The sequence below is a fragment of the Populus alba genome, chromosome 6 (genome assembly GCF_005239225.2).
Source record: "Populus alba chromosome 6, ASM523922v2, whole genome shotgun sequence".
In the NCBI taxonomy this organism is placed as follows: Eukaryota; Viridiplantae; Streptophyta; class Magnoliopsida; order Malpighiales; family Salicaceae; genus Populus; species Populus alba.
The window spans coordinates 7,024,819-7,036,007 of NC_133289.1; the positions used below are offsets into that span (position 1 = coordinate 7,024,819).

The 11,189-nt window shown below is 36.8% G+C and overlaps 3 protein-coding genes across 5 annotated transcripts; 1 reads left to right on the forward strand and 2 right to left on the reverse strand.

Annotated features, from left to right (window-relative positions):
* Nucleotides 1-822: 822 nt before the first annotated feature.
* LOC118053370 (iron-sulfur assembly protein IscA-like 2, mitochondrial) lies at nucleotides 823-3,917 on the forward strand. The gene is made up of 4 exons (XM_035064602.2): nucleotides 823-1,150; nucleotides 1,998-2,128; nucleotides 2,282-2,390; nucleotides 3,658-3,917. Exons 1-4 carry the CDS (start codon nucleotides 995-997, stop codon nucleotides 3,721-3,723), a joined length of 462 nt encoding a protein of 153 aa, XP_034920493.1. The 5' UTR covers nucleotides 823-994; the 3' UTR covers nucleotides 3,724-3,917.
* Nucleotides 3,918-4,836: 919 nt separating this feature from the next.
* On the reverse strand, nucleotides 4,837-7,485 carry LOC118053369 (uncharacterized). 3 transcript variants are annotated; one of them, XM_035064601.2, is made up of 4 exons: nucleotides 6,882-7,485; nucleotides 6,527-6,633; nucleotides 6,287-6,436; nucleotides 4,837-5,483 (listed from the first exon to the last, which is right to left on the reverse strand). In XM_035064601.2, the coding sequence occupies exons 2-4, from the start codon at nucleotides 6,548-6,550 to the stop codon at nucleotides 5,010-5,012; spliced, it is 648 nt and encodes a 215-aa protein (XP_034920492.1). In that variant the 5' UTR covers nucleotides 6,551-6,633; nucleotides 6,882-7,485; the 3' UTR covers nucleotides 4,837-5,009. The 3 variants fall into 3 exon arrangements, with proteins under 3 accessions (XP_034920492.1, XP_034920491.1, XP_073266198.1); XM_035064600.2 differs by having other exon boundaries at nucleotides 6,527-6,642; XM_073410097.1 differs by lacking the exon at nucleotides 6,882-7,485 and adding an exon at nucleotides 6,737-6,753 and having other exon boundaries at nucleotides 6,527-6,642.
* Nucleotides 7,486-7,620: 135 nt separating this feature from the next.
* LOC118053368 (uncharacterized) lies at nucleotides 7,621-10,724 on the reverse strand. Its single transcript, XM_035064598.2, has 5 exons — nucleotides 10,051-10,724; nucleotides 9,912-9,969; nucleotides 9,704-9,821; nucleotides 9,492-9,609; nucleotides 7,621-7,909 (listed from the first exon to the last, which is right to left on the reverse strand). Exons 1-5 carry the CDS (start codon nucleotides 10,522-10,524, stop codon nucleotides 7,850-7,852), a joined length of 828 nt encoding a protein of 275 aa, XP_034920489.1. The 5' UTR covers nucleotides 10,525-10,724; the 3' UTR covers nucleotides 7,621-7,849.
* Between the last annotated feature and the right edge of the window lie 465 nt (nucleotides 10,725-11,189).

The window sequence follows — 11,189 nt, forward strand, 5'->3', positions numbered from 1 at the left end:
TTAAAACAAAAAACAACAAAGACACAACTTCTAGAAGTCAAAACCCTTTTTAAAGATTTTATCACCCATGAGTTGATTCTTTAAATAAAAGATAAACTAGAAAATCTCAATAAGTGAAGGACATAATCCTTTTCCATGGGGTATTTCTATGTAGGATTTTTATCTATTTTTTTTCTAGGTATTTCTCCTCCTTTATTTATATTATTAGGATTCCTGTCAAAATAAAAAATGAAAGATTCTTATATTATTTTCTCAATGGATGAGGATCCGTCTTATGTTTTATTTGCGTAATCTCTTATTATAATTTTTTTAGAAAATTTTATATTTTTAAGAAATAAAAAAATTTCATGCATATTTCTAAAAATTTATGCTTTTTATTTGTTCAACATTTTCAAAGATTTTGGTGATCAATAAATTAATATTTTCTTAAAATAAGAAATCCTTGAGCATTCTTAAAATTTTTAATGAATGGGTATTTTCTGAAATTGTTTCTATTAAAAAAAAACTTTTTTATGCATTTTTGAAAAGAAACTAGTTTTTTATTTCTAAATTTTTTTGAGAATTGAAATTTGTATATAATTTATAATAATATAATTTAGTTTAATTGGATTCAGTCGAGTTGACTAAATATGCAAACCACTATAAAATCCTTTTTTATTATGGTTTACTTGCTTAATTCAGGCTACTACAATGCCGATTTTGAGGTTGTTCCATGCTACTAATATTTAAAAAGTATTTAAATATATTTAAATGCCGATTTTGAGGGTTGTTTCATGCTAAAATTATTTTAATATATTTAAAAATATAAACACTTTAAAAAATCACTCTCAACGCAATTACCACACGCAGGCCTCCACCTTCCATCGTCCCCTGTCCTCTTCCAAATAATAACCAGAAACTGAACAATCGGTTCATCAATATTCCCAATTCGATTAAAATCCAACCCAACTCCAAAAAAAAACATTAATTAAATTAATTAAAGAGAAAAAAAGGCATGATGTCTTCCAAATCATCATCGTTGATTAAACGGGTAACACCCATGTTCACTTCTTGGATTCGACAGAACCACAGGCTTCTTAGCTCTTCTGCTCTTCGCGAAGCTTCTTCTCTTGTTGATGATTCCATTCACTTGACCGACAATTGCATCCGGGTACTACGCTCATTAGATTGTGTTTTTGTGGATTTATATGTTTGTTTTTTCTTTTTGGCTTGTTAATTGTTAATGGACTTTGCTTCAATTTTTATTTTTTTTAAGAGTTAGATAGATAGATATAGATTAGTATGCCCATATGACAGACAGCCAAGAATTGGCGGCTAGCAAAAGATTGAAATTTCTGGAACATCAAATGTTGTTTTCACATAATATAATCCTATTGAAAGTCTACAGTGAATCTAAGTGTTCATCCTCATGATTGCGCTGCCACTTTATTATTAGTCTTTGATGCTAGGTTCTGCTTCTTAGCTTATTCTGCTGCTCCTGCATTTCTCAATATTATGGCATCTTCTTTCCTATATCAATGCTTTGTTGGATCTGTATCTGCCTGCAGAGGTTTACTCCTTTCCTTGCTGTTTTATTGAATGTTTTTGCTGCTGTCATTTCCCTTTTTTCTTCTTTTGTATGTTGTAATTCATAGCAAGGGTGATACTACTGATGTGATTAATTCCATGCTGACCTCTTAGGGCCTCCTATTAGTTTTCCTAATTCTAGTTCTGTACTGTATCAATTTCTTTCCTCCCCTGAACCTCTTCCGTATCTTTGATCAATCCTAGTGGTGTGTCCTACAGCTTGGTTTTTTATTCTTATTCAGCCTTCTAAAAAAATATATAAAACTGCCATGCCCATATCCTTGTTTGGTATCAGTTGGATTTCTAAATCTCTTCAGTAAAGCTGTTTTTATTTATGTCACACATATAGCTTATTTTATGCAAACACGTATGAGCCTGTTTCTTTTGCAATTTATTCTAGCCTTTCCATAAAATTAAGGTCTGGTTTACAGAGACTGAAAGAACTGCAAACCAGTGAAGGATCGGCTAAAGACAAAATGCTTCGTTTGGGTGTGGAAACTGGTGGATGTTCTGGTTTCCAGTATGTTTTTGACTTGGATGATAAAACCAATCCAGATGACAGGTTTTGATGTCATTCTATTTTTTATTTTAATTAATTTTGCAACCACTGTTGCTTTCCAGATTTTGTTTTCTAATTTGGAGAACCATCAAATGACTAATGCATTAACTATTTTTAGTTTTCTTATGTGTTTATCATTTAACTGTATTGTTGCAGAGTTTTTGAGACAGAAGGAGTCAGATTGGTGGTTGATAACATTTCATATGATTTTCTGAAAGGGGCCACTGTTGACTATGTTGAGGAGCTAATCCGTGCTGCTTTTATAGTAAGTAATTCATCTTGTATGTTGCTGATAAATTTTTATATATTTGGGGGTGTGTATTTGTAAATTGTATCGAAGTTAAGAAACCAGGGGCTTTTGATCTTGATGGAAAATGGATCAGTAAATTTTTAAGATGTCATTCAGCAAGCTATGAAATACTTTTCCATGCCTTTTCTATTTGATTTGGGCTAGATTATACTCTCTCTTTTTTCATCAAGGTTGTAGACAAGTGGTGGGGGAGGGTGTTGAGATCACCACGCACACTGGAAAATTGATAATTGTCTTCTACCATTGATACAAAAGCTCCTAGGACATCTGTTTGCTGAAATTCTTAGTGTGGAAGATACTTATGAGCTTCATATAAACGATTTAAATACTACACGACCTTATATAATGATAACATTATTCATGCAATCTTGCTGTTAGGGTGTTCCTTAAACTTAATTTAACTGTCTGCATCCTTTTCTAGGCCTAAGGTAGGTAATACTTGCCAAATGACAGCCAAGCAATGCATCCATAGTGGCTGTGCTGTAAGGGAGATTTGTGCCTGCATCTGTACAGTCACTTGGATTTGTTAGTTAACATGATTGATAATAAAAGAATAAGGATCTAAATGAGGGATGTTATCAAATTGGAGCAATAACATGGTTGGTTGTGTGATGTGGCCGAGCTCCAAATTTCAGATGATACTATTAAGTGCTCAAGTTGATGTGGCTCATTATTTTGTTTTGCGCAAGTAGCGAGGCACACCATATGATATGGTTTAGCTTTGTCAAGAGTGTGGTCTGGCAGAAAAATTGAAGTCTGTGTCACCTATTGAGTGATATGTGAATTGTATGCATAATGTACATGTGTTTCTAGATTTAGCTGATTATGTATCATTTAAAAAATTATATGAATTAAACTGTTCTGGCCTTCTAGCATAGCTGCATCGAGCACAATTCCTTCCCTTGAAAGATATATAATTTAATGAGGAGATGAGCTTGAGCAAACTAGAGCCAGTTTGTACAGATTATAAGATGATATGTGAATTATAATTTACCTAATACGAGGTCCATATCTTTGACTGGCTTTGTCAGAATGTTTGTGTGTGTGTGTGTGTGTGTGTGTTGATTATACACAAGCAATAGCTAAACTACAGAAGATGGCTCGTGGTGCCTAACTTGGATCCCAATTCATCTGTAGATGACTGTGTGTGTGTTGATTTTTCATTCCAATTCATCTTTAATACTCTTGCGTAGCAGGAACTAAATTCTGTTTTCATATGTAGGTGGCCGCCAATCCAAGTGCAGTGGGCGGGTGCAGTTGTAAAAGTTCTTTCATGGTGAAACAGTAATACCTAGAAGCCATTCCATGTAACTTTTCGTAAAGACCTAGAAATCATCATTGTTCTAAGATTCTCGTTGAACATATTGTTGATGTGATTTTTTCTTCAACAGCTATTATTTGAATCAAGCTGTAGTCCCGATTCCCTGTATAATAACAATGTAATGAGAGCTTTTTTGCTATACCGTGGTAGAACTTCTCTAACCATCTCCTCTCTTTAATTGGACACGCTTCATTTAATGATCACAACTTTAACTTTTCAAGATGTGGAAGTTGTTAGGTTTCTTTTTCGCTTTTTGCCTTCTTTTTAATTCAAAATTGCCATATATGAGATTATGTTAATGTTATCTGTGCTTGCATTTCATCTGAATGGGTTGTTGTTCGTTTTGATTCTTGTCTTCTAATCATTTACCCATCAGGTGAAACATGGAACTCTATTATCATTTTCAGCGGATGCCATTTAGAAGAGGCGCTCCACTAGTCCCAACAAAATGTGTAAACTATGTGTTTTTCGATAAGCCTATAGAATCTGTATTAGAAAGCGAGAAACCATCGCCTTGCTGCTCTCTGAGATTGTGGTTGGGCTTTGAGAATATGGCGACGAAAGCCTTGACTTCTGCAATTGGATAAAGAGCGTGGGGATGATGGGGGGACGTGAAAATTTGGAGTTGCTGAAAATTGCGTCGACTAAAATGATCATGAATGCCATGGTTTTTAAGACAATGAGTACGCAACTTATGACAACCTTAAAGCATGAATTTCACCTCAGCCAGAGGAGTGTTTTGGTCCTTCAAGAGTTTACTCGGATGCGCCACAAATAGATTATAATGGAGCGAGTTGACAATGGCATTCGTGACTGCAACGGGACGTATGGTGATGCCCTCATGCCTGTTGCTCCAGACAATTTCTACAAGACCAGTTCAGACGTTAAGGGGGGCAGTACTGTGGGAAGCAAAGTAGCTAAAATTGAATATCTCCTTGTTCCAATCCTTGATGAGCAGAACTTTGGATGAGAGCTTTGATGCAAAGCTTGTTTCAGTTGACTCCTATGTGAATGTATTAGCAATCCAGGTAATTGATAACGGCTCTCTGTTGTTGTTCATCCAGTATTAAAACTGAGGTGTGAATGTAAATGGCAGTGCTAAAATCAGCATCAGAACTAAACACCATGAACCAAACAGTTGTTTGGTTGGATTTTGTTTTACAAAGACCGTAGTGTTACACTTCCCACACTTGCAGTTGGATTATTCAGAACCCAGGGACATAAGAACATGTAAAATGTTTTACAAGAAGTCATCATTCAATGAGTTGTCCACACAAACATGACAATACTAATGAAGCTCCATACCCATTACCATGTTGTAACAATTCTGTGTTGGATCTTCTCCCTCCATCTACTCCCAATGAAGCACTTGATTGCGGGGCAATGTGATCACCCAAAAATTGAGAATTTACACCGGAGTTAGGCAGAATTGGGGAGAAATCTCTAGGTCCATATATCATATTCCTTCTGTGAATGTTGGCAGCAGCTCTCCTCTCTACTTCAAGAAAGTGGCCAAGAGAAGGAGCGTTGTTGTTTGTGTTGACGACATCAGGGCTTAGCCTCGAGCATATTGAGAACATCCATGGTTTTGATTTGTAATTCTTCTGCTCTCGTAAGGTTTCAGTGGTCCTTCCCCTAGTTGATCTTCTAGAGAGCTCTAGAATGCTAGAAACTCCAATGAGACTCCCTAGTGTTAAGCTCTTGTCATGGAAGAAAGATCCAGTGGACTGGAAAAGAACAAAATTCTCCTAGGTCAGTTATTGTCTGTAATTTTGTTCACAAAAGTAAGTTTAAATATCATAGCTTGTTATGCATCTAAAATCAGCTGCTGCGTATTGACTATCTTTCACAAGGCACTAATACAAATATAAAAACTTAAGAAGACCTTCACTCAACAACATTTTCCCTTACAGAATAAAACTAGATTAACGTTGGAGCTAAACTGAGAGATACGAATATATAGTTATGGAAAGACAAGAAATATAATGTGTAAGGTAAACATGTGTCAAAAACCTTTCTGGTGACAGTTATTATCAATTGTTACTATTAGGCTTTTGCTTTGCGACCCCATTGCAAGCAACTAAATAAATTACTCTGTACATGACAAATTACTTAACAATGGACACCAATGATCATCCTCCCTAGCTAGCGTTCAATACAGTGTCGCTTGATTGATGATTGAATTGCACAAAATGAGTTTAAGAGGTAGCATAAATGTACAGGGAAATATGTGGGTGTGGGTGTGGGTGTTCAAATCTAACCCTTTACAGGAGAAATTGGCCAAAAACAGTCAAACGCCATCATAATGGACAAGGTGGACAGAGTAAAAAGTGGTCTCAACCTTTTCTTTCTATTGTATCTTAACTATCAAGCATGATACGAACCCAGAAAAAAAGGGAAGTTAGAAATGCAGCGCAAGCAGGTAAAAGAAAGTAATGATGTGTGTAAAGTTACAACATTTAGGAGATTTAATAGAATGGACTTTATCCATGGAAAATAATAGCAGGAATGGTAGTTAACATGATCTCACCTCAGTATCAAAATCCGAAGAAGAGTCAGTGAAGGAGCTGTTAGAAGCAGTGAGCAAAGTGCTAAAAGAAATTGAACCATTGAAATCTCGATTTCTCACCAACCCAGCTCTTGCGTTCAGCGGTCTTAGGCCGAGTGGCCACCCATCTTCCTGCAAAATGTTGAGTTTGTTTACAGATTTGGAAATGGATATCGCGCACACAGGCTGACAGACGGGGACCCAAAAGGGGATTCAGTTTACCTGTTGTTGAGCCTCCATGACCATGAGCTTGTTCTGCTGTTGTCAATGCCTGCAACTGGGAGTAGTGTCCTCTGCCAATTGACGTGCTAGATACTACTGCAATTGCTCTGTTTTTCCTTAAATAAATCGAAAGAAATATGTCAGGTCATGTCATGTGTAGCTAAGAATTCTTTATTGAAAAACCAAAGAAATGAAATGTGCCTCTCCCACATGCTGCCTGCATAGCTCTAACTAAAGCATCGCCCACCTCGTTTAATGAAAATTAAAAAACACACACACTAGCACAAGCAAGCAATGGAGGGAGGGAGGGAGGGGAGGGGAGGGGAGGGGAGGGCAAGGAAAAGTGATTTGTTACCGTTCCTTAGCTGCATCTTAGATCTCTGATTGAGAAGACACTGCAGACAGAAAAGATAGTGGAAAAAGGGAAGAGTTTTGTACGGAAGATAACGCGGGGAAAGGAAACATGCAAGAGGAGCGGCAGAGGGGGGCTGCCAAACTACTCGTCGTACCTCTCCTTGCTCCTTGGCACCACTTGGCAAGCACTGTGTGACCAAACTATCCCTTGGCATTCCTTTTTTTCCTTATCTGTATTCCTTTTTCTTTTTCCTTTTTACCATATTATTTTATTGCCTCGGTAATGTTGTGCCAGTTCACCATCAAGTGTGCAACTTTTGTTCGCTGAGGATATATATTTTTTTCCGATTCGTGATGGTCCAAGGAAGCCATTTCTTACAGAAGGCACGTTCTCCTTGGTCTAACATATGACCTAATATTCCAATACATAGGAGGGAGATGACATTTTAAAGGACTAGAAAATAGAAAAAGTAACGTTACGTTTCCATCCTTTTTAGGAAACACCTTTTCCTTTTTCTGGTCCCCAGGCTCGTTGATCCTGTTGTAGCTCAGTGCAAGCTCCACCAGCATCTAGTTATGTCCACTCCTCGATGATGAATAATAAATTGTTGCAGAAAAAGGCTGCTGCTCAAGCATAAAATTTCCTAAATCCACCGTTACAACTATGTTTAGAGGAGCAATAGGATTGTTCGCTCTACATGTCACAGAAAAATTTAGAGTGGCGCAAGGGAGCAGGGATGTAACAGATAAGTTCTCATTCACCTTCATATAACTAAACCATAAACTTCTCAATCCTTGAAAAAAGATCATGTGAAATGACTTCAAATATTACAAGGGCTCCTTGATCCATTGAAGAATTTAAGCGTGAAATTCCTCTTGATTCTCCGGCTCCCTAAATCTGTTCAAAGTCTGACAAGGTTTACAATTGTTGGCCAATTCTATGATTACACCAAGGGGTGCAATGCATGACTATACTTTCTGGTGAAACTGGTTCGCACTAGGACGATATTCTCCGATTCCAAGAAGGTCCTGCAAATTTGTAAACATATGTTTGCACTTTCAAAATAAAAGATAGGCAGTACATGTTATAGAAACAAACAATTTACTGGCAATGTTTGGATGTTATATGTGGCCATTCCCTAAGGAAACTATGCATGAAAAATCGAATTCATATAGACCGGCTTTGAAAGACACAAACATGGATCCAAATGAACAAGTGCAAGGGCTGTTGACTTTTGCTGTATTCATCGCATCATTGAAAGGCACGTCTTCTTTCTCGTTGTTTCTGCCGTTATTCCCCTTTCATAAGGTTAATATAAATGGTATCCTTTAAGAGACGGTGAGCGTGATTTTTCTTCATGGGTGTGAGAGGATTTACAGGGGATAAGAGCTTCGGTTTGGGACTAAATCGGAGTGAACTTTTGTTGTAATGTGTTTTTCGTCTTTTCTCATAGTTAAGAAACAGCATAAGGACAAGGATGTCGGCAGGTTATTGCCAAACAATGAAACAGTTTTGCAGTCTTGTGAGTTTCTGTAATGTTATTTTATTTCATGGTCAATCATCCCTGTTGAAAAGCAGGTCTGTCAGCTCTTATAACACTCCAAAAAAATCATCCCTGTTGAATATGGATGCTGTGAAACTTAAATGGGTAAAGAAAGTAAGACATGTTAGGGTCATTGAAGCACCGTGCTTCTGATTGTCAATTAGTGCAAGGGATGGAACAACATAGAGCTTTAAGTAATGGGACAAAGACTAGACCAAACTGAAAGGCAGATACAAGCACAAAAAATACTAGCACTCTTATGTAAACTATGATGAATTCAAAAAAGCACCGAATAATTAAAAAGCATTGCAAAGCCAGAAAGGATGCAACACATATTAGCACTTCTAAGCCAGGCTATGTTTTGTTATGTAATTTACTGTCATCCCATCATTTAATCAATACGGTTGTCACTCTGACAAATTCATGGTTGCATGCAGGTTTTTGCTAGTTTACAAAATCATGTTTTTACTGGACAGAACAGCAAATTGGGAGTGGGAAAAGAATTATAACAGAGAACATGAAACAATGTTATATCTACTTAGATGGATTCAGAACTCAAGGTTAGAAACTGGAAAGTTTATGATGCATGAAATTAATTTTCGACAAACTTGAAACCGTTGCTAAAAAATTTACAGAACCATTCTTCATTTGGGCTAAAGTTATTATGGTTTTAGCATGGAAAAGGTTTTCCACTCTTTACTTGGAAGTTTATCATGTTCACAAAACTTCTGTGCTCTGATTATGAGTTCAGCTAAATGAAATTTGACCTCAACAGAGTTTAAGACTTTCTGTAGCCTACTGGTTTCTTGTTAATAATTTAATATTTAACCAAACTCCCAAAATCAAATAAAAGGAGAATAGAGATTAAAGACATCAAGCAAACCTATGTTACAAGGCTGTAAATGAGCAGAGCTGGTTCAAGCTTTTATCCAAGCTTGATTCAGCACTTGATTTTGGAATTTGGGAAAAGATTAACTTCATCAAAGCTTATTAACTACATTTCACAAGTAGAATTTAGGAAGGGGAGCAAGTACTTCATGAAAGAAGCAGTAGGGAGTGAGCCATACCTGACAGGCTTTATTTTTTGATCTGGTTTCCGCTGTACTTGGAATATCATGATTTGGTTTTAAGAATCTCTTCTCACGCCGATCACATGAACCCCATCCATCAGAGAACCTGCCACCCCTAGTAATGAGAGAAATAAAAACCACAAGAAGAAGAAGGTTATGGCTATACTCTCAATTTATATGCGATTGTTCAAGGAAGCACAAAAACATACTGCATATAGGCCCGAACCACAAATTCTGCACGCTGAACATTTCGGTTGTCGTCAAATTCAATGATCCTGTCTTTGATTTCATAAGAGATATTGAAGTAAAATGATATCTTCCTCCAACCTAACGACATATTGTTTGACCCAGTGTTAGTCTTTCATTCTATCATAAAGTATTCAGCGCAGAGACAGAGCGGAAGATTGAATCCTTTACCTGATTTCTTGATGAACGGATTCCCAGAAATCATGGTGAAATCAGATTTCTCCAAAATCTGTATACCTAAGAAATTTGATATCAATTATGAAGCAAAAACACAAACACATTGAAAGCAAAAGAAAAGGAAAACAATCACCGCCATAGCTGCGTTCTGATAGTCTTTAAAAAGAGAAACGGTTGGAAACCTTCCATCCAGGCAATGCCTCGTCATAGCATCCTTCTCCTCCATCTCCAAGGCCACGGGAGAAACTTCGGATGCGATGTGCGGTGACAAATATGACTCAGGAGAGTAATACGACGAAGTTTTGAGAATCGGAGTCCTAACCACAGCGAGATGGCTGCCGGTACCTTCGCTGACCTCGGAGGAGGACTCGCAGGATCTGGCGATTTTGTGAGCGCGACGATAGGGATCGGAATAGGGGGAGTTATTATTAAAATGGGATCTGCGAGGAGGAGGAGGTGGTGGTGGTGATGGAGATTGAAATTTGGGGTATTTGCGAGACTTGGAGGAAGAGTGAGAGGCCTCCGCCGAATCGATTACAGCCCACAATGCGTCGTCGTCGAGGTCTTTGTCGTCGAATGAGTAAGAAACAGGTGAAGCGGAGGACATTTGGATTGGTTTAGGGTTTTTCAGGAGGCTAAAAGAGGAACGGATTCATATCATGGGTTTTAGCTGGGTCGATCTAGCTATGACTATGGATTTGGAGACACTGGTGTGGGAAGGAAAGAAAGAAGGAAGCAAGGGAGGGAGGGAGATTCCTTTTTGAGTTGAATTCAAAATGGATGTTTTTTGTTTTTATTTTTTACTTTATTTTTTTTAGGTAAAGTCTGTGACTATACTTATATGTATTTAAAAAAATTATAAACTCAGCTTATTTAATTTTTATTTTTTTTGCACCTGAATGGAGTAAAGATATTAGATTGAGCTAAAAAAATTTTTTTTGTAAATATTACATATATTATATTAATGAGTTGAGTTTATAATGCTAGTTTTCATGGATATGTTAGAAGGAGACCTACAGCATGGACGGCAAGTATCATGCGCCGTCATCATCTGTAAATTCTAATTACATATCTCCTTCTATCTAGCAAAGAGACAAACTATTTTTTTTTATTGAATTGAATAAATAAAATATGAAGCTCACTAATAAAATCTTTAAAATCAAAATATTTTAAAATAAAATAAAAATAAAAATTCTGATTATAAACTCTTAAATATAAACATAAAAGGAATATATAGTATATAAGTTAGGTCAAGTTGATCGAGTTTCAGAA

Bases quoted from the DNA above. Each gene is read 5' to 3' on its own strand.
- LOC118053370 (XM_035064602.2), top strand. From the start codon at position 995: ATGATGTCTTCCAAATCATCATCGTTGATTAAACGGGTAACACCCATG. The intron at 2,129-2,281 runs GTTTTGATGTCA...GTATTGTTGCAG, and splicing joins AAAACCAATCCAGATGACAG to AGTTTTTGAGACAGAAGGAG. The intron at 2,391-3,657 runs GTAAGTAATTCA...TTTCATATGTAG, and splicing joins TAATCCGTGCTGCTTTTATA to GTGGCCGCCAATCCAAGTGC.
- LOC118053369 (XM_035064601.2), bottom strand. From the start codon at position 6,550: ATGGTCATGGAGGCTCAACAACAG. The intron at 6,437-6,526 runs GTAAACTGAATC...AACATTTTGCAG, and splicing joins TCATGGAGGCTCAACAACAG to GAAGATGGGTGGCCACTCGG. The intron at 5,484-6,286 runs GTGAGATCATGT...GTTCTTTTCCAG, and splicing joins CTTCGGATTTTGATACTGAG to TCCACTGGATCTTTCTTCCA.
- LOC118053368 (XM_035064598.2), bottom strand. From the start codon at position 10,524: ATGTCCTCCGCTTCACCTGTTTCTTACTCATTCGACGACAAAGACCTC. The intron at 9,822-9,911 runs GTAAAGGATTCA...ATATGTCGTTAG, and splicing joins TCCGTTCATCAAGAAATCAG to GTTGGAGGAAGATATCATTT. The intron at 9,610-9,703 runs GTATGTTTTTGT...TCTCATTACTAG, and splicing joins GTGGTTCGGGCCTATATGCA to GGGTGGCAGGTTCTCTGATG.